Source organism: Dermacentor silvarum, chromosome 1 (assembly GCF_013339745.2).
Source record: "Dermacentor silvarum isolate Dsil-2018 chromosome 1, BIME_Dsil_1.4, whole genome shotgun sequence".
NCBI classification, from domain to species: Eukaryota; Metazoa; Arthropoda; class Arachnida; order Ixodida; family Ixodidae; genus Dermacentor; species Dermacentor silvarum.
In genome coordinates this window covers 381,401,941-381,423,815 of record NC_051154.1, presented here as the reverse complement: position 1 = coordinate 381,423,815, position 21,875 = coordinate 381,401,941, and the positions used below count along the sequence as shown (strand labels likewise).

The following is a 21,875-nucleotide window of genomic DNA, read 5'->3' as shown; positions in this document are numbered from 1 at the left end:
GCACTTAGTATTGTGTTCGCTGTAAAAAAATTTCACAAGTACCTCTACGGGCGACCCTTTGATATAACAACCAATCACCAGCCCTTGACAATTTTGTTTGATCTTAAACGGCAGGGCAGTGCAGTGGCCACTGCAAGAGTGCATCGCTGGTTGACATCTTTGGCCGACCACAGCTATATAATCAAACACAAGCCAGGAACAGCCATCCAGCATGCAGACGCATTGTCTCGTTTACCGCTGCCCAACACAGGCAGCAGCTGTGAAGAAATCTTTTACTTTTCGGCCCTAAATGACTTGCCATTGGCATCAAAGGATGTCAGCCGGGAAACGGGATGCAATGGAGTGCTGAGGGCTGTGCGTGACATGATTTGGCAAGGATGGCCCAAAGCAGTGTCTGAGGAGCTAAAGCCATTCTGGATAGGCCGGGTGGACTTCAGTGTAGACGACGGGTGCGTTATATGGACAAACAGAGTTGTGATACCGGAGTCATTGCAAAATGGTCTTTTGCAATTGCTGCATGATCAGCACTTGGGAATAACCCAAATGAAAGCATTAGCGAGGTCAATAGTATGGTGGCCTGGAATGGACAAGGCCCTCGAAAACATTGTGCACAAATGTGAAATATGCCAGACTGTTCTCCCTGCAGCGTCACCAGTACCTTTGTGGTCATGGCAGGTATGTCAAAATCCATGGGAACGAGTGCATTTAGATTTCGCCGAAGAAAAAGGGATGACATTTCTTCTTGCTATTGACACGTATTTCAAATGGTTGGAAATTAAGATCATGAAGGTAACAACCACCTCGAAGACGGTTGAGGTTGTGCATTCTTGGTTCGCGGCGCATGGCCTTCCTCTGGAGGTAGTGACGGACAACGGGCCGCAGTTTCGAGCCGCTGAGTTCAAAGACTTCCTTCAAGCTAATGGTGTGAGGCACACACTGATGCCGCCGTACCACCCGCAGTCTAACGGTGCGGCGGAGCACGCAGTTCACACAACTAAAAAAGCTCTTCTCAAACAGGTACTAGAAGACGCAGAAAATGGCACTAATAGATCGCTTCAACACAGAATAGATAACTTCGTATTCTGTTATCGAACAACGCCTCACACCTTCAAGGGAAGAACACCTGCGGAATTATTTGTACGAAGGAAGCTGCGGACCCGATTGTCGCTGCTGCGCCCAGACGTAAAAGATGCAATGAGCGCTAAGACCGCAAAAATAAAAACATCTGCGGATATGTGCAGAGGTCCGCCGCGAGTGTTTGCTGTGGGTGATCGAGTTCTGGTGCGTTCTGTGCGTGGAGAAGTGGTGAACTGGTGGCCTGGGGAAGTGACGCATGTAAAGTCATCTTCGACATATCTAGTGCAAGTGCGAAACACAGTGTGGTTTGTGCACGCGGACCACCTGCGACCATCGAACATCGAGCCAAAGATATGACATGACCCATTGGCTGAAGTGGAACTGCCACATGCATCTGACGTCACCGATACTACACCGACGACAGACCAAAGCCTGGAGTCGTCGTCACCAGCAACGACTTCATTGTGTCCAGGCAATCACGAGCAGCCGTTACCATTACGAAGGAGCACAAGGGAGTGGCGCCCACCTGATCGCCTGACTTATGATAATTTCTACAACTGTGCGTGAAGCAAGTGTTGTGACGTCAACCATCATGCGATAAGACAATCGCGTGCCATAAATTGTGGGCTCGCAAACTAGTTCTGGCTGCGCATGCACCGAGAGATAGCCAGTGCTTATATACGCGCTCGAGTATCGTTGTATGTTCTCTTCTTGTTGTTGAGTTCAGGCTGCCAGTGTGCACCTCGATAATAAAGTACGTTCTAACCCGGTCCCGGTGTCAAGCTACAACAGCAATAAACCACGATACCCACCTTGGTGCCATCTAAGCTAAGTCCGGCACACTACATCCATACTTTTGAGTGCCCCTACTTACTAGTCCAGCCTTCGCACACGAATAGTTCAGCCCTAATGAGAAACGTGCCCCGAAGGCTCCTGCGCAGCTGGTGGCGTAGCAATGGAGGATGGGGCAACCCGCATTGAGAGGCTTGAATGCTGTTCACCAGGCAGAAGCAGACAGAGCTCACGGGCAGCATGCCTTCTGTAGAAGTCCCTCGTCTGTCATTGCTTGCTAGCGCGGTTTCTGTGGTCGACTGGATCCACAGATGGCCAGCGTGACTTCAACAGGTTACTTGTCTTGCAGAGGCCTGCTTGCAAGCAATGACACACGAGCTTCAGAGGGCATCACACTGGATTCCGGGTGGCAAAAGGTCGATCCCCATGTTACCCAAGAGAGCAACGAGAGGCTGATGGTCAGTCTCCAGAGTGAAGTCCAAACCATGCACATATTAGTCAAACCTTTGCACAGCCCAACTGGCTGCCAAAGAAGCGCTTCCTGTTTGGGTTGGCTATACCTTGTTTCTGCAGGTGTGAGTGATACTAAGGAGAAGGCAACTGTTCGACTTTCTCCCGATGGTTGCTCTTATAGAAGCACAGCTCTCACACCAAAGGAGCTGGTCTGCAGAAACCGGTTTCTTGTACAGGGTGTTGTACCTTGCAACACACCACTCAAAGAAGAGCAGTTCTTTCAGCTTCGTAAAAGCTGACTGCTGGGCGGGGTCCAAAGTCCCCTCAAGAGTTTTTTTAGCAGCACAGCTCAAATGGGAACGGTGACGGCAGAGGCATTTGGCAAGAAACATCTCGCACAATTCACCAATCCAAGTAGACGACGAACACTACACACGTCTTCTGGAGGTGGCATATGCTTGATGGCTGCTACTTTGTTTGGGTGTGGTGAAATGCCCTGAGCCCTCACAATGACTCCTAGAAACTTGACATTGCTGGTGCCGAAGGAATATTTGTCACGGTTGAGCATGATGGCTCTCTCGGAGAGTGAACCAAGGACTTGCTGGAGGGGCCAGTGATGCTATTCATCAGTCTAGCCGAAAACAAGAATGCCATCAATCATGTTCACCACACCGACCTGGCCTTCGAGTATTCGAGACATTTGTTTCTGGAAGTACTCAGGTGGTGATGTAATGGGGAATGGCAGCTGCAGGAAGCACTAGCGACCAAACGGGGTTTTAAATGTTGTGTACAATTGAGATTCTGGAGACAACATGACGTGATGAAACCTCAAGGTAGCATCGAGCTTTGAAAAAACTTGGCATCTCCAAACGCAGCTAGGCACAGCTCCACAGTCGGCAGCATGTAGCGTTCGCAATGAACGGCTTTGTTAAGCTGAGGGAAATCAACGCAGATCCTGCAATCACCAGCAGCTACCAGTCCGTCACACCACTCAGTCAGGGTGTTGACGTGACGGATCACCCCCTCTACTTCCATCTTGTCCAGTTTCTTCTATATGGGCTCATGAAGAGTTAATGGAAGGCGTCGAGGTGCGCTTAGCGAGAATGGTGTTGCTCTGGGTTTCAAGCGAATCTTGTAGGCTTCTGGCACCATTGTGTCCTTTGAACAGGCCAGGGTCTAAGAGCAGCTCCCTGTGTGGCTCCTGCGAGCTTGAGGCATGGGCGAGGAACTAGCATACACCCGGGGCCAGAATTGCAGGGAAGCCTAGCAGAGAGAGATACAGTAGAACCCCGCTGTTACGTTCCCGGGTGCTGCGTTTTCCCGGCTGTTAAGTCGTTTTCGGCCGGTCCCGGAACAGCTCCCATAGAACCCAATGCATTGGTAACCCCGCTGTTACGTCGCAACTGTGGAACCGTTCCCGCATCATACGTTGCGAACTGACACAGCGCGCCGGCCCGAGCGGCCATTTTGACTTTTCATGTTGCTTGGCTTGGTTGTTTGACGATGGCATTGGCCGCCCAAAGTGCCGGGGGCGACACTTATTATGTATTTTCGGTTTCCGCCAGCAAAAGTATGGCCTTTGAGATCCACATTTGCTATCTAAAAATGGTGTCTATGACGCGTTGCGGCCCTAAAATTGGTTTTGGCTCATAGATGTTCCGTATAAAGTCCAAGGGCGATAACGCCGTCGCCGCGCGCCGTATGCTTTCTTTCGCGCGCGAGACGCGGTCGTCGGCTCCCCTCGCACGCTTTCACTCGCACATGCAGCGGCGCCGTATGCTGCATGTGCGAGTGAAAGCGTGCGAGGGGAGCCGACGACCGCGTCTCACGCGCAAAAGAAAGAAAAGCAGGGAGGAAGTGCGCCTCCTTCCGTTGCGCTCGAGGCACCGGCGAGGGAGCGAGGGGGGAGGGGTAGCGGGCAGCGTTGTGCTCTGGCATCATACTGCGCGGCGGCGCGCGGTCGGTCGCGCGAGCCGTATCTTGAAAGAGATCTGCGCGGGGGCTGAGTCTACGCAGTGTAGGTGCGTCGGCGGCTCGTAGCTTTGTGCATGCTGCGTGTTCTCGGCGCTCAGTTTGCGTTCCAGCGATAGACAACAGCACGAAGGTCACTTCGCTCGCTTCTGCAGCGGCGCTTAACTTCGCGTGTCCATGCTCATCGAGTGTGTTGTGTTCATGTTTGCCTGTGGGCGCTGACACCATGTTTGTTAATTAGTTAATAAGCAAATGTTTACAAGTTTATATGGACGATAAGACTACTATTCTTACTTTGTATAGCTCATCGCAATCGATACTTCGGCTGTCGGGCAAAACTACTTTTGTCACACGTAAGAATTAAAATAATATTGTGTGCAGTTCAAGACTACTCCCATTTCTCAATTTTTCCTGTTTCCTGGCTCTTCGTTTCCCAGCTCTTGCATTTTTTTTTACGGTCCCGTGAAAAACGTAACAGCGGGGTTCTACTGTAATACTTTATTGTGTCTATGATGGGGTTTGGGGGTGGCGGGGGTTGGGAGACTAACCCCCAGGCCTCCCTTTCCTCAGATGGCGGCCAGCCCTTGCTTTCTGGCGGTGTCTTCGGCCATCCGGACGGCCCAGAGCTGCTCTTCTGGGTCCAAGCTGAGCAGCAAAGTCTCCCACTACTCGGCCGTAGTTATGATGCGTGTAGTGTTAGTGCGGTGGGTGTAGCTTTCGGGCATGCCCAGATGATGTGATCAAGGTCAGCGCGGGCCTCGCAGGCTTTGCAGAGTAGGGAGTATGCATCGGGGTAAATTTGGTGATATAGCACGGGGTTTGGGAAAGTTCGCGTCTGAAGTAGTCGCCAAGTGGTGGATTGTGATTTATTCAGTGTTTTGTGTGCTGGGGGTTAGCGTAACCACTCTCTGCAGTAGTGGAGGAGGATTTCTCTAGATGTGACCATTCGGCCACGATGCAGAACAGAGGGCCCGTCAGGATCGGAAGACGCAGGAGACGGATGATGCGCCTGGTGTGCAAGAGCTCGGGCGGCATCGTGGGCGGCTTCATTTCCAGCCAGACCCGAATGACCAGGGGCCCAGATAATCTGTACGCGGCGTTGCCTTGAGGCGGGAGTGCCGGAGAGTATTTTCTGTGCTTGGGGTGCTACGAGTCCTTGTGTAGTTGCGAATGGCCGTTTTTGAATCGCTGATGATGTAGTGTGCATTGGTAGAGGCATAGGCCAAGGCGATGGCCGTTTCCTCTCCTTCTTCGGGTTGAGTGGTGAGTATTGATGCGGCCGCGGCGAGGCGGTATTGCGAGCCCGCGACTACGGCGGCTGCCATGGCGTTCTGGTGGGGGTATTCCGCGGTGTCCACGTAGGCTACATCTGCGGCTTGGTCATAGCGCTTTTGTAGATGTTTAGCTCTGTCTGCACGTTGCTCCTGATTGTGTTTTGGCTGCATATTACGAGGTATGGGTGATATAACTAAGCGCGAATGTTTGGAGGGACGGGTACTTTTGGTCCGAATTGGGTGGTGCAAGTTATGCCTAGGGTGCACAGAATGTGCCTGCCCATGGTGGAGTTGGCGAGTCGTTTGTGACGCTGAGCTTCAATGAGTTCGTCTATGGTATTGGGAAGGCCAAGGGCGTCCAGTTTCTCCTTATATGTGAAAATTGGAAGATGTAGGGCTTGCTTATAGGCCCTCTTAATCATGGTGTTGAGTTTGAGCTTGTCAGTCGCATTGAGGTGAAGGTACGGGGCGACATAGGTGATCCTGCTCAGGGCGTAGGTGGTTAGCAGATGAATCAGGTTGTTTTCTTTCATGCCGTGATGTCGATTTGCGATGCGTGCAATGAGGCGTGTGGTTTGGTGTACATGCCCAGTCAAAAAAACCAATTGAGTCCAGTTGGATGTTTTAATGGGACCCAACTGGTTCCAATTGGGCATCATCGGAGGCCCAAGTTCCAATTGGGCTTCATGAGAAATTCAGTTGGTTACAATTGGGCATCATGAGAAGTCCAGTTGGTTCCAATTGGACATCACTGGAGCTTGGTATGCCAGTTGGTCCCAACTGGACCCAATTGGAAGTCACTGAGTTGTCGAAGCTAACACGAGAAAGATCCAGCCCTGACAGTGTTGAGTTTTCGAACTGATTTTTTATTCTCGCTCTGCACCTGCCGCGCGTTCGAATGCCAACTTCTTCTTCCTTGACGGGCGCCGCATGCTGAGGCGCTACAGGGCTCCCCCCCCCGTAGAGCGTGAGCCATAGGAGTCGCCCAGTGAACGTGCTTGGATGTGGGAGTCCAGACTTGAGATGGAAGCTCCGCGGACGCGAGAGCGGCAATGTATGCAGGTTTTAGTCGATCGGCAGCCACGACGTCTTCACGGCCGTTGATGTCCAGCGTGAACGTTTTAGGTGTACGATGGAGGACGCGAAATGGGCCATCATAGGCCGGTGTGAGTGGTGGCCGTATTTGGTCACGCCGAACGAAAACGTGACTGCAGTCATGCAGATCCTGGCTGACGAAGACAGACTGGGGGTGTCGGTCGGCAGGAATTATAGGAGCAAGGTCGTGAAACGTGGTGCGCAGCTCTCGAATGTACGTAGAGGCATCATGAGAGGAAGGGGGCGACGACGGCTCAAAGAATTCACCTGGAAGACGCAGAGACACGCCATAGACTAGTTCAGCTGATGAGCAGCCGAGATCCGTCTTCAATGCTGAGCGGATGCCCAGAAGTACGAAGGGGAGGTGATCAAGCCAACGTTCTCTTGGCTGGTGAGCAGTGAGGGCAGCTTTCAGTTGTCGATGAAGCCGTTCGACCATGCCATTGGCTGAAGGATGGTAGGCAGTCGTGTGGATGTGTCGAATGCCCAAGATATTGGCAAGTGCGGTGAAAAGGGCCGATTGAAATTGACGACCGCGATCAGTGGTGACGACAGAAGGGCATCCAAAGCGTGATACCCAGCCGTTTGTGAAAGCCTTTGCCACTGTCGGTGCTGTAATGTCGGAAACGGGAAACGCTTCCGGCCATCTGGTGAAGCGATACACACATGTCAGTAGGTAACAGGCCCCTTGTGATGGTGGAAGAGGGCCGACGATGTCGAGATGTACGTGGGAAAACCTTGCGTCGGGAGGCCGAAAGGGGGATGGTGCAGTGACCGTGTGACGGTGAATTTTAACACGCTGGCACTGAAGGCAGGTTCGCGCCCAGCGTCGGACGTCAGCATTGATACTTGGCCAAAGGAAACGAGATGTGACTAGCTTCTGGGTCGCACGAATACCCGGATGGCTCATGTTGTGCAATTGATCAAAAATTGCACGACGAAACGCTTTAGGCACGAAGGGCCGAGGAACACCAGTAGACGTTTCGCACGTTATTAATGAGGTAGAAAATGGAAGTAGGCACTCCGTGAAAGATAGAGACGTGGATGAAGAGCGAAGACTATGCAGCTCAGGATCGTTGCTCTGGGCAGCTGCTAGCTCTTCCATGTCTAGTGGTGGCTGGGTCGACAAGGCATCGATGCGTGAGAGTGCATCAGCGGCGGCATTTTCCGACCCGTGTACGTGTCTGAGATCCACGGTGAATTCGGAGATAAAGCATAGTTGACGGATCTCCCTTGCAGTGTAAGTGCTGTGATTGCGATGGAAGGCAAACGTCAGGGGCTTGTGGTCTGTAACGACGTAAAAGTCCCGGCCCTCCAGTAAATGGCGGAAATGTTTGATGGCGAGGTACACAGCAAGGAGTTCTCGGGCAAATGTACTGTATTTTACTTCCGGTGGTTTGAGTTTTTGCGAGAAGAATCCAAGGGGCTGCCAACCTGATGCGTGCTGCTCGAGAACAGCGCCAACTGCTACACTCGATGCATCGGTGATGAGACGAATTGGGGCATCAGGAACGGGATGTATGAGCATGGTGGCGTCTGCCAGAGCCTTTTTGGCAGTGGCGAAGGCAGATGCGGCGTCGTCGGTCCATTCCAGTGGCGCAGCCGGGTCTTTTTTTATAGCTAATAGGTCGGTTAAGGGCTTTAGGAAAGTGGCACACTTAGGAAGAAAGCGGCGATGGAAGTTTAGTAGGCCCAGTAATTCTCGGAGTCATTTCATTGATGTCGGGGGTGGAAAGTCTTGGATAGCCTTCACTTTGCTGGCGAGCGGTTGTATACCCTGTGGAGTGACAAGGTGGCCTAAGAACTCGATTGTAGCGACGCTGAAGACGCACTTATTGGGATTTATGACGAGGCCGTAATCATCCAGACGGTGAAACAGGGTGCGCAGGTGGTATTCATGCTCAGGGCCCGATGAGCTTGCTACCAGGAGGTCATCAAGGTAGGCAAATACGAAATCGAGACCTCGCGTGACCTCGTTGATAGTGCGCTGAAAAGTCTGTGCTGCGTTGCGCAGTCCAAAAGGCATCCTTACATATTCGAACAAGCCAAATGGGGTGATGATGGCCGTCTTCGGAATGTCAGCGGGTTCTACAGGAATCTGATGGTAAGCCTTCACTAAGTCAATCTTAGAGAAGATCGTGCACCCAGCCAAATTTGATGTGAAATCCTGTATGTGAGGAAGTGGGTAGCGGTCTGGTAAGGTGTGGGCATTGAGAGCGCGGTAATCCCCACATGGTCTCCAGTCGCCAGGATCTTTCTTCGGGACCATGTGGAGTGGCGATGCCCAGTTGCTGGAGGAAGGCCGCACAATGCCAAGTTCAAGCATGTGCTCAAACTCACGGCGGGCGATGGTGAGGCGTTCTCCAGAAAGTCGACGAGGCCGTGTAAAAACAGGAGGTCCAGTGGTCACAATGTGGTGAGTGACGGAATGCTTCACCGGTGACTCTCTGGTGTGCGGCTTCGTGAGGTTGGGGAAGTCAGCGAGTATTTTGGCATACGGCGAAGCAGGTGTGAGAGCTCGAAGGCTCGTTGACGAGGAAGTGCAGGGTATACCGTTGATGGATAGGCGCGTGTTGAGATCGATGAGGCGATGAGCATGCATGTCCACAGCAAGGTTGAAAAAACTGAGGAAGTCAGCTCCAAGAACAGCTTGCGAGACGTCAGCGAGGATGAAAATCCAGCGGAACGTACGGCGTAGTCCAAAGTCAAGTGTAAGAGAGGGTTGGCCGTATGTGGGAATGGCGGAGTTGTTGATCGCTTGGAGTGGGCAGGTCTGTTCGTTGCGACGGCGATCTGCACAGGAGGCCGGTATGACGCTAACCTGGGCTCCTGTGTCGACGAGGAAGCAAGCGCCAGTGATCTTATCAGAAACATAGAAAAGGCGGCATGACGTTCTACCAGTACCACTCGCCGTCGTCAGTGGCCGGTCGTCGCATTTCCCGACCAGGAGCACGGGTGAGTGCACTTGCGTGCAGAGGCCCCAAATCGGCGGTGGTACCAGCACATGGTCGAGGACGAGTCGTCCCGTGGCGCGTCGGTTGTCTGAAGTCCCGGAGAGCGTGGAGACGTCGAGAAGCGACTGTGGAACTGGAACCTGGATGCCAATCGGCGCTGCGCAGGTACGAAGTCGTCGAGACGTCTGACAATGGCGTCCAAACGGTTGTCGATGCTCGCGAGCGCGGGGTCTGCAGCGGTGGCCGGTGGCGACGTGGTCATGGCGTTGAGGCTATGTGCCCGCGAGTAGTCTGCCACTCGATCAGCCATTTCAGCGAGCGTGTCTACTGGGACATCTCCTGCAGCGACGAGGACCGGGACCATGCTCTGCGGTAAGCGCTGAAGGAACAACTCACGCAAAAGCTTCTCCTCTTGAGGGGCGGAGGTCCCGCCAATGAGCTGGCGCATGCGTCGCAGGAGCTGGGATGGGCGACGGTCACCGAGCTCTGTGGCCGTGATGAGCTGTTGGAGTCTGCTGTGTTCAGACTCGGACTTGCGGGAAATGATAGCTTCCTTCAACGTGTCGTAGGGATGGCTCGGGTGCGGCGAAGCTAAAATATCTGTGAAGTCTTCGGCTACGTCCGGAGGTAAGGAGGACACCAGATGCCAGTACCTGGTCTGTTGGCTGGTGATTTGCCGTAGACGGAAGTACGCCTCGACCTGCAGTAACTATGTGCAGGGGTTGTTTGGCCAAAATGGTGGCAGGTTGACGTGTTGGATCGCAGCCACCGCAGCACTGCTAGGTCTGGCGTCTTCTTGGGCGTCAGGACCGGTAGGCTGGGTGGAAGAGCCGGCGGGATCCATGCGGGATGGTTGGGGTTGCGTGTTCATCACGTCCGGGTCACCATTAACTGTCGGAGCTAACACGAGAAAGATCCAGCCCTGACAGCGTTGAGTTTTCGAACTGATTTTTTATTCTCGCTCTGCACCTGCCGCGCGTTCGAATGCCAACTTCTTCTTCCTTGACGGGCGCCGCATGCTGAGGCGCTACAGAGTAATCTCACGTACGAAACAGCAGAATAGTTGATAATAATAATATCACAATTATATTGTTCGTTTTAAAGTAAAAGATCTTTGTATATTGGTGTGATCAATGGAGAAAAGCATTTAGCTTTCTGTCAAGTTAAAAATCTATCTTGAAATTTTACGAATTTCTCATGAACCACTGGCACCACTTGGTCAACCAAATTTTGCTCACTTATATAGCACCTGACATGCATCTCCCATAGTAAGTGGTCAGTGTTGGTATATTTCAATGAAGATAATTGCCGTAGTGTGTTCATGCATGAGTATGCTTCTCGAAAGGAGTTTCAAGTATATCCATGTCATATCAAGGTTAAGGCCTATCTAGGCTTTTGTTTTCCTTTCCTTCATTTTTATTGTTGGTCACAGCGAGCCCAGGTCAGAGACCAATTGGGTCCAATTTTGTTAAAAAAAACCAATTGGTCCAATTGGACCTGTTGGATTTTTCCAATGGGTGTCCCAAAACACAATTGGATATATCCAATTGGTTCCAATTGGAAATTTCCAACTGGTTTGAGGAACTTTTTTTTGACTGGGTGACTATCTAATTGCTTGCGCATCTCCGTGTTTCTGCCGTTTTGCCTAGCAGAGAAACTGTTTTGGCAGCCAAAACATGACAGTTTCTTCTCCACGGACTTGTATTTCCATGTGAGCATAGCTTGAAATGTACAGTCTAGTGCGATTTGAAGGTAATCGCACAAGCGTCGACCACCCTAGCGTCCCAGGAACCTAGCGATCCATTTCGGAACAGTGAAAATAAGTATTTCGCATTCTTCTCTGTCTCATTGGCTGTTCCATGCTACAACAATCACTCCCCGGCTAACTCGCCACCCCTTTCTCTCTATTTTAAACTTTCCATTCGTTGCGATCAAGCGTAGACTCCTCTTATCATTGTGGATGGTAGCAAAAGTGTCCAAGAGCGTCCAACTCCTGATAATACTGAATATGTTGCATGCAATACCACCACTGCCTGTTCACTGAAGCAAAAAATTAAAGAGCGCGTTCCTCTGACGGGAGTGATTGGAGCTTAAGGAACAGCAAAAAGAGTGAGGGAAGCTGGCCTGATACGTCCCTCTCCTCGAAAGGCGTTTCTGGGCCGTGGTGCTGTTCTTGTCCCACGCTTGCGCAATAACCTTCAAATCGCGCTAGACTGTACCCAGGACAAGCAATCTATGGTTACCAGGACCCTTCAGCTCGCCTTCTGGGACATGAAGCTGTGGCAGGACGCCAAGAAATGAGCTTGCCCAACAGAAACTTCTGCACCTGAGTCGACCTAGAATGACAGTGGACAGGAATTCACAAGTACCTCGATGAACTTAGCATTCGAACAATTCTCTGTAATGGCATGAAGCTCGATAGAGCTTGCTGAGGACCGTGTGCGCGTCGAGTTGCTTCTTTCAGGGGTGGGACTGCCCAAAGTCATTTTTGAGCAATTTTTGGAGCAAGTAAATTGCGTTTTGGAGCAGTTTGGAGCAGACAAAATTACAATTTGGAACAACTTGGAGCAGAGAAAATTTCATTTTGGATTAGTTTGGAGCAGGCCAATCTGAATTTTGGTGAAATAATGGAATATGGCAGCACACTTCAAAATCACGATGAAACAGAGAATAAACCAACACAAAGTGCGTAGTAGAATCATGTTATGTAGCTATAGCGCACTAGAATATGGAAGAATGTGTTGAGCGGCGGCACGTCGTTATGTTTTCCTGTAAAGCCAAAAACATTAGTGGTACTACAGACGAACTATATATTCCCTCGCCGACGATCATGATAGCGGAAATTGTTCTCAAATTATGCGGTCCAATCGGCGCGCTAACATAATTTCTGGGTTACCATATGTCAACGTGGACCCAGAGAGTGGCAACCAACACTGGACTGGTATAACGTAAAACCATTCCAATCTGTCTTTATTGCGATAGCAATTATATGGACACTCGAGGCGCATTTCTGCAGTCATCACCGTGATGTTCCGTATAAAGTCCAGGGGCGATAACATCGTCACCGCGTACTGTATGCTGTATGTGCGAGTGAAAGCGTGCAAGGGTGAGCCGACGATGGCAGCTCAGTCTCGTGCGCGCAAGACACCATGGTAGGAGGGGAGGGAGGGGGTGTTCTCCGATGGCTGCTGGGTATGGCGCAGCAGCACAGGCCCTATCTTGAAAGTGATCTGTGATGGGGACAGAGTGCGAGTGCTCATAGCTTCGTGCACGCTATGTTTTTGCCGCTTAGTTCCCGTTGAAGCAAGGTATAGCGCGAAGGTCAATTCGCTCGCTGCTGCTGTCGCGCTTCCTCACTCCAGCATCTAGACAGCCAGCTTCAGCAGTCAACGAGTGAGACGTGTTCATGTTTACCTGTGCGCGTGGGACACAATGCATGCTTGTTAATTTAGTTAGTAAGCGAATGTTTACAAGTTTATAGCCGATAAAACTACTATCCTTACTTCGTATGGCTGTCTACTAATTTGCTATTGCAAGTGATGCTTCGCCTTTCAGGCTGAAACTGACCTTTTATTCCAAATCCGCCTTTAGCCTTTCGCGATATGTCAAATGGCTCAGGCCTAGCCCATGTGGGCATAAAAACAGATTGGAATATTTTTACGGTATACCTGCCCTGAGGACAGATACACCCGCCCGCTGAACCCGCTGCAGCGTGCGCCTCCCTAATTTCTAGTTCGCTCGTAGTGCCCGGAGCCCGCTTTTCGTTATTTTGCACCTCAATTAGGGAGCGTCGCTCAGTCCACTCAACCGTATTCTAGAATACTCTAAATACAGCCGCCCTGGCTGTTCCGACAGCAGTGACAGCCGCCCTGGCCGTTCCGACAGCAGTGACAGCTGCCCTGGCCGTTCCGACAGCAGTGACAACAGCGTGTGCCAGCCACTTGCCGGAAGCACCGAAAAGTTCAGCATTATAAGCGCGAAAATCACGAGAAACTGCAGGAGGCGCCATCGCACGGTCTGCGGAATGTGAACAACCGCACTCGCAGCCACTGCCAGAGCACACGTACATGCCGAAGCCGTTCTGGTGTAGCATGTTGCAATTTCAGTCAATTTTCTGTGTTTGGTGCAGTTATCTGCGTTTGTATCAAAATGACAAAATTGGCACAGAAGTGTCACCCCTGATTTATGTGTATGAAGCATTCTCTTTAACATGCCTTTCAACACTGTCATCTATTTCTTAAATATGTTTAAACCGTGCCTAGAAGGTATCCTTTGTTATAACGGCACACATACCATTCCTTTGTAGATTTTACAGTTGCACAGCACCCACAAATGGTGAAATTAAACACTGTTCTAGGGCTATGCTGTCCAGAAAACTACAACTAAAACCACAAAAATGCTTTAGCGCAAGATTATCAGCTAAACTGCCACACAGGAGTCACAGATCGGCTGAACAAGGTCCTACAGTATTACCAATTAGCTGAGTTACATCGAGATTGAGTACACAAATTGCTCAATGAAGGCAGCTTACAAGTGCTATGGAGTACTTGAGCATCCTGGACTGGCACTGCACCATGAAGATCAGGTCGTCATCTTCCTCGTCTACCGGCAGAGAAGGGCATTCTTCTAAACACACCAGGCTGTCGGATGAGTTGTCAGATTGCAAGAGCTCCTCGCAACCGATGCTGTCCAGCATCTCCAGTTTCCTGCAATAAGCAAACGTGCACAGCACAGTGAAGTGTACTGCACAGGCATGAGGTGCCTTCATGTTGGGCATAGAAACATCGGGAGCCCTATATCCTCCAGAGACCCCTTGCACGTTACATTGCACAATGCCTTCAACCCTTCTTAAAATAAATACTGAAGTGATTGTGTAACATATTTGCCTCAGATGGCATGCCAGATGTACACATAACTGTGTGGAAATGGTTTAGTCATATTTCTGCTGCCAGCTTTCAAGAAAATCTACGCTAATTTGATCTATATTGTGTTATCACAGGCGACAGAAAGCCCCCGTGAAGCGTGCTTTGCATACCTGCCAACCTGTGAAACAAAAAGATGGTACAGCGGCAGAATATTGGAATCTCCACAAGTGTGAAATGCAACAACAGAGTGAAAACAGCAAATGGAGGAGTGATGGCATTGACTATATCCGTGGCTATGGCCGCTCGATTCAACTCCATTATGATAAGGATGATAGGATAGTTTGGGTTTTTGGTTTCAGTTTTACTAGTGAGGCAGCTCTTACGCTTCTTTGACACAGGATGGCGCGAAGGCCTCCTCTCAGTGCAAATGACGCAGCTGTTCCACTAGTACTGTTACTTTGCCCACGCGCATAGAAGTGCTGCTTCTGCCATCTGATAGTGGTACTTAAACCTTTAAGCGCTTTATTATTCTAACCAAAAGTGATTTTATTTTGCCTCTTTTTGTTAGGGTATATGTATTTCCAAACTGCCCTTCTTGCTCAGCACCTCTAAAGCATTGTCAATCAATTTACTTCAACTTCATATTTCACATTTAAAAACCCAAAACCCAATTGAATTCTTCATTAAGCAATATATATATATATATAAATATATATACAGTGTAACCTTGTTGCTAAGATTCTGCGTAATACGTCTTTTGGGATCATACATTTTTTTTTCTTTTCCTTATACTACGATTTGGTTGGATGATACATAGGATGATACAGTTTATTTTCCGGTTCCCGTGATAATCGTATCAATGAGGTTCCACTGTTTGTGTGTGTGTGTGTGTGTATATATATATATATATATGTATATATATATATATATATAGGAAAATCAGAAGCACAACTTCGCGGTTATCTTAGGTTTATTATTTTCCCAACAGTTTCGGTCGATGGACCGACCTTTTTCAAGGGATACAGGATTTTCCTGTATCCCTTGAAAAAGGTCGGTCCACCGACCGAAACTGTTGGGAAAATAATAAACCTAAGATAACCGCGAAGTTGTGCTTCTGATTTTCCTAAATACGCTTGGCCCATTGAAAAATCCAGTTACTACTATATATATATATATATATATATATATATCATTGCTACTAGTAGCGATATGGCTGTAAACAATAAAAATGCTGTATTTTACGGTGCTTCAAAATCAACTATTCTGTGAAGCAAAGTTTGACACCAAAAAGCTTTCCACCCATTGTTCCACTGCTAAGGCCGATCATCAAGTGCGTAAAATCTCATTTACCATGGAATGGTGCACAGAACTTTGGCACAGAGCTTAGCACCAAGTCCTAGTTTCCTTTCAAAACATCCTGCTAAAAGTAGGCCAAAGAGCGTAATTTCATAAATGTGACCTTTGAGCACTGACAAAGTGCTGCCATCTATATGTAGCAGACAAAAAACTAAGTGGATGCGCACCGTTCGTACAGATTGCTTTGAAAACGGAAATACTTTTGTGGACAAGCTGAGCCTGCCCTAAAGCAAGGTTTTCCAGTATTGCATCGACCGCCCAAAGTGCTTAAGAAGTAAAAGAAAAATATGTTTTTTATGTTCATAACATATCAGTTAGTACTGAATTGAAAGGCAGTTATGTCCCCGAGGTGTCCCCAGGTTGAAGGAGGATGTGCGTCAAGCCCTGCCTGTAATCTTTTGCTGTCATATCTGCGTGGGAGACTTTTTCCAAGTAGCAGTAAGAACATTAATTTAAAGGCGTACAGCAGTCAAGGGGTGCGAGTGAAGTCATTTTCCAGCAAATGATCTTAGCCAGGCCAAGTATGCATGCAGAGGTGGCCCTGTGACCTCCCTTTGCCCCAGACCTCTTCCCGTGCAATGACGTGTTTAAACTCCTTTATACGCTGCAACATGGAGCACTCCTACACAAAGCACAGCCAAATGGAGATTCTGTCTCTAGTCGCAAGTAAGCGTGCCACTATTTATTACAACCATTCTATGTTCAAGTGAATAGCAGCTCCCAATTTTTATGGACCCATCGAAAGGTTTCACAACCAGCTGCCCTGACTGATGCTAACCATCCTCATTACAGACTTGAGACTGGCCAGAATGCGAAGCTGATTAGCCTACACACATGGGGGAACACAAATAAGCGGGTGGCAGACATGGCCAAATGCAAAGACCTAACTGAAGGTATCAGCCTTAACTATAGATGGTGCATAAGATAAGAGTATATAGCAGCCTGTTCTTCGAAATTTAATCAAAGTGAACTGCGTACAAGGAAGTTTAAATATCTCATGCAGTGGTCAGTTGAAGGGATCGAGCACATAAAACGATTTCAGAAAATATAAGTGATATGAAATTAATAATGGGAAATTTTTAAATTAAGTTCTGTAAATTTGACTAAGTACTGTGTGGGCTTGCCTTTTTACAAGCAACGACACTGGAACCGGTTCAAGCCAAGCACTAGACATTAGTGGCGACATGCAGTTATCACTGATCAGGTCCCTTCAAATCACCAGCCATGAAACAAAGCTGGATGCTTGAGAACATTTTCCAACAGAAATGCATGTCCCTGGAAAATGTCCCTACAGTGATGAACTACAGACACCATGCAATAATTTGAGCTTTCCACAAGTAAAAACGTCTGAGCTAGCTATCTGACGGTTCAAAACAGTAGCCGGAGAAAGCAGGTGATGGATCACATACTATTTTATGCACAGCAAGCAACGCCACAAAACACACAGCTTCCACAACACTTCACACAGTATATGAAACATAGTTACTGCAGGGAACAGACAGTGCAGAGAGCAGCAAAAGTATGAAAGGAGAAAACAAGTTTATCTGCAGAGTTTCTCTGCAAATCACATTAAAAATGGTAGATACAAGTAAGCAATCGTGGCGTCTGCTGCTTTCATCGGCGCATTTTCTACACTGGTGAGTCACAATAGAGGGTTAATACAGGTAATAGGAAGGGGAGAGATGTGAATATTCAATGTTCCAGATAAGAATTGAATACCTCTATTACAAAGCAATGTATTCAATTTAAGAATTGTGTATTCTATTATGACCAAGTATACAGGGTTACAACTATTCTTGCAATGCACCTCACATAAAAATTCATGCATCTGGTCCATCAGCCACTTCAAGTGCCCACTATAAGGCAATTGGGTACTCTAAGACCTTTTTCACTTTTTGCTCATTACAAACTTCACTTTATGTTTCTTTTCAGTCTCTAGATGCAAAAAATCATTTGGTATTCAACTCCGTATTCAAACTGTGTGCTTTTAAAATATTGATATATGGCAAGAATGTTGCATTTAACATACTTTCCCCAAAATGATAGATGAATCTTACCTTATTAATGTTTTACACATTGATCTTAGCAACATTGATCTTGGTAAAATATGCATCTGAACTGAAAAAGAACATACTGTAAAAAAAAAATTCTTACTTTAAAATTTTCTGTCTCTTTCGAGGGTGAAAAAATCTTGTCACTAGCAGTGGCAGACATTGCCATTCGCCTCAATCGCTTTCTCGGATTGCATCTTGATGTTGTGCTGCCTTGGGATCTGCGAGTGAGACAAATTGAGGAGTTTAACATGACCAGGGGTAGGACTGCCCAAAGTCATTTCGGAGCAATTTTCGGAGCAAGTAAAACTGCAATTTCGAGCAGTTTGGAGCAGACAAAATTACATTTTGGAGCAGTTTAGAGCAGACAAAATTGCATTTTGGAGCAGCGTGGAGCAGACTAAATTCATTTTGGAGTAATTAGGAGCAAATAAAATTTTATTTTGAAGCAGTTTGAAAAGCAACCGAATCTGAATTTTGATGGAATAATGGAATATGCCAGCATACTTGGAAACTACGACGAAAAGCAGACTAAACCAACACGAAGCGCATAGTATGCGTAGAATCGCGCTTTGTAGTTATTGTGTACAAGGATATGGAAGAGTGGGTCGAGCGGTGGTACGGCGCATGCATTTCTACAAAGCTGAAAACATTGGTGGTACTATGATCTAACTATATATTCCCGCACCGACGCTCATGGTGATAGCGGAAAATGTTCTCAAATTATGAGTGTCAAAAATGAGTGCATTCCCTCACACTCATCCTCACCTATTAAAAAATTATCTACCCTCCCCTCACGGTGAAAAGGCTACCATACTTTTCTTACCTGCAGTTTTCTACAATTCCAAATAAACAATTTGCTCGACTTGCAAGCTTAGTTTACAACACTGACTGTCTGGTGCCATTCTTATTGTCAAAGCGTGTCTCACTGCTTTGCTTTCAGCCACTTAACCATTGGACGGAAACATAAATGAAGCTCACTCAGACTATCTCACAAATTATATTTTTTGCTTGGAGCTCACTTGGACTCAGACTAACTGCAATTCTACTCAGCCGAGATCACTCAGACTCAAACTCACACGATCTATACTAAGCTGGGCTCACTCGGACTGAAACTCACCAGAACTATTATCAGCCAGGTTCATTCGGACTCAGAGTTGCAAAAATTCCACTCAGCCGGGCTTACTCGCACTCACTCAACAAACTGCAACTCAGTCGGACTCACTCGGACTCAGACTCACCAAAATTCTACTTAGCTAGGCTCACTCGCACTAAGACTCACCAAACATGTGCAACTCAGCCAGACTCACTCACACTCAGTCTCATCAAACTTTTACTCAGCCAGGCTCATTCGCACTCAGACTCACCAAAATGCTAATTCAGCCAGACTCACTTGGACTCACTAAAATTTTACTCAGCCGGGCTCCCTTGCACTCAGACTCACCAAACTGCAACTCAGCCAGACTCACTCGTATTCAGACTAACCAAAATGCAACCCAGCTGCATGGTTGTCGCGTTCATGCGCAAGCGCCGCATAACATTTTAACAGGTTTCGTTCTTGTTTTCGTGGCGGTACATCATCCGACAGCGATGTTAAATTTGGGGAAGTATGAAATTCCCCTTAAGATGCGAACGTGTTAAAAAGCTGAATTTTCCTTAGTGCGTGCCAGCTGCAGTGGCTCAGAAACTAATGCTGTTTTTGTCATACATGAGGTCCCATTTTCTATTTACGCCATGCCACAGCGGTTGCATACTGGCAGCAGGCAAAGTAAAGAACTGAAACAGTAATTACCACACTTGGCTAGTAGGGAAATAAGCCCACATTAATACACTGAAAAGCAGAAGTGAATACCTTTCCAGCAATAAGTATGTTTGTGAACAGCACGAAGCCGACTATTATTTTTTACAATGCATGCCTATGCGTGGTGAACTAGATGGAACATGAAGGAATGTGCCGAGTGCTGTCGAGTTCCTAATAAATCACAAGTGTTTTTCATGTTTAATGTTTCAAGCTGGTTGTGAGGACTTGAAAACGGATAATTTGTCGGAATTTATGAATATAACAGCTCGACATTCTGGAAGTTGAGCTAAAACATTTAAGCCGAATGTTTTTCGTAAATAAAGTCGCTCGACTGTCATTGCCAAGCACGAGCTAAAGAATAAAGCAAACAAGATTGGGTTGTTTTGTTACATATTACCGACATGTTTTTTCTTCATCTTGATGTTCCCACTCATATTGTCAACAAACAATATGAGTGCCCGAAAATCTTTATACTCAAACTATGATCCATTTATTTAAAGCAAAAATGGGTAATTTCCAGGGCATTTACTTCGTATAAAGAAGTGTGCTGACCGGTGCTGATCAGCGAAAAAAAAAAAAAAATATCGGAGTGACGCCAAAAAGTCACTGTCGCTCGTCCCGCTCTCGTTGCCGTTTTCAGTGGCTAAAGCTTTCAATAGGTTTAGCTACAGCTAACATCAACAGCCATTTATGACTTTGGTCAGTTAAAAGTGGGCTTTGACGTACATCTACGCTAGAGAAGCTTCCCGCCAGTGCACTTCAAAACTTTAGACTTTAAACCCACTACGCATACAATCATACAATCTGAGTGACTTTTTTGTACTTCAACAATATGAATCACCTTTTTCTCATTTAACCTCAGATCGTTACCGCACCCTCCCTCGCCCTCACAATGTTGGCCCTCTCTCACCTCACCGAAGTTCCCGAAGGCAATCCTCACCTCACCACATAAGGGTGAGGAAGGCCCTCGTCAGGATGCCCATGTCCGATATTGACAATCATGAGCAATTATTTCTGCACAATTTTTTGCTATCTGCATTGCCAACTATGAACCTAGCACATGGTTGCTTCGCTTTTATATTCATGTTCACCAAATCAACATCAAGACCTCACAGAAGCAACGGTGTTTTATGCCTGAAAAAGATATATGCCCTTTGGTGAAACAGCTAATCCACCCATTTCATACAGTAAAAGCTCGTTTATCCGGACCTCGTTAACTCAGAAATTCGGTTAACTCGGACTAGCGGCGCGGTCCCGGCAATACTGTGTATATTTCAATGGGGTCAAATGCTCATTAATTCGGAGGGATTTAGTCGCGCACCGGTTATCTCGGACAACTCCGCGCGACTCCAGAGTTGCGCGATCTCGGCGGCTTGGAGGTTCAAGCACCGCTTGCCGTAACCGACGGCGGAACCGGAGTTTTGGAGAAACCGAAACCGAACGAACTGCAGCAGAATATGATCATGATGATAGTGAATGAGGGGGAAGTGGCTAGGTGGCGCTAGTCACCACCCGGCGGAAGCTCTTGGGCCACCGGCGCATCCAGTGTCTACTAACAGCTGCTCGCTACACCTACTGGTGTACTTCGTGACTTGGTTGACATAGTTCTTTGTGTTGTGACTTCGCGTGTTGCGGCTGTGTGTGTGCGCGTTGCCGCCGCCGTCGCGCTTCATACCGATGGCGACCGTCACAGGAGTTAAGCGGCCACAGCAGCCAGCAAATGATCTTGAAAGAAAGGTGATGATGCACCGTGCAGGAGGCCGCACCGTGCAGGAGGCCGCCGAAGCCCTCGCTGTCCTCGAGGAGTTCTGCATTTGTTCTCGCGACAGTGAACGTGCGCACCACTACCTGATGGGATTAAATAAGATCGTTCTGTCAGAAATTCCGACGGCGAGGCAGACGAAAATAACGCACTTTTTCAAGAAATAAAGGTTTGTCTGTGCCGTGTACGTTTTCCTTTTGTTTTCATGGTCCATTCGATAATTTGGAATTCGGTTAACTTGGACATTTTCTCCGGTCCTGTGAGATCCGAGTTAACGAGCTTTTACTGTATCAAGGCACGACACAATCTTTTTTGTATTCCATGTAAAGAATGGATCAATCATACAGTCAAAATAGGCAGACACTTTCTTTAACAGCAAGCTGTGGCTTGCAGGCTTATCAAATTACTGACTTATCACAATAAT

General features: G+C 48.0%; 1 protein-coding gene across 2 annotated transcripts in view; it reads right to left on the bottom strand.

The window, feature by feature from the left end:
• The window catches only part of LOC125942445 (uncharacterized), a 59,932-nt gene extending 41,829 nt beyond the window's left edge, over nt 1-18,103 (bottom strand). Inside the window, exons 1-2 of one of the 2 annotated variants that reach the window (XM_049660613.1) lie at nt 17,992-18,103; nt 14,148-14,322 (exon numbers count right to left, since the gene is read on the bottom strand). In XM_049660613.1, the coding sequence (XP_049516570.1) occupies nt 14,148-14,312 (165 nt within the window). In that variant the 5' untranslated portion in view covers nt 14,313-14,322; nt 17,992-18,103. Of the gene's footprint in view, nt 1-14,147; nt 14,625-17,991 lie in introns of those variants that run through there. The other variant, XM_049660612.1, reaches the window with a different exon arrangement.
• Between the last annotated feature and the right edge of the window lie 3,772 nt (nt 18,104-21,875).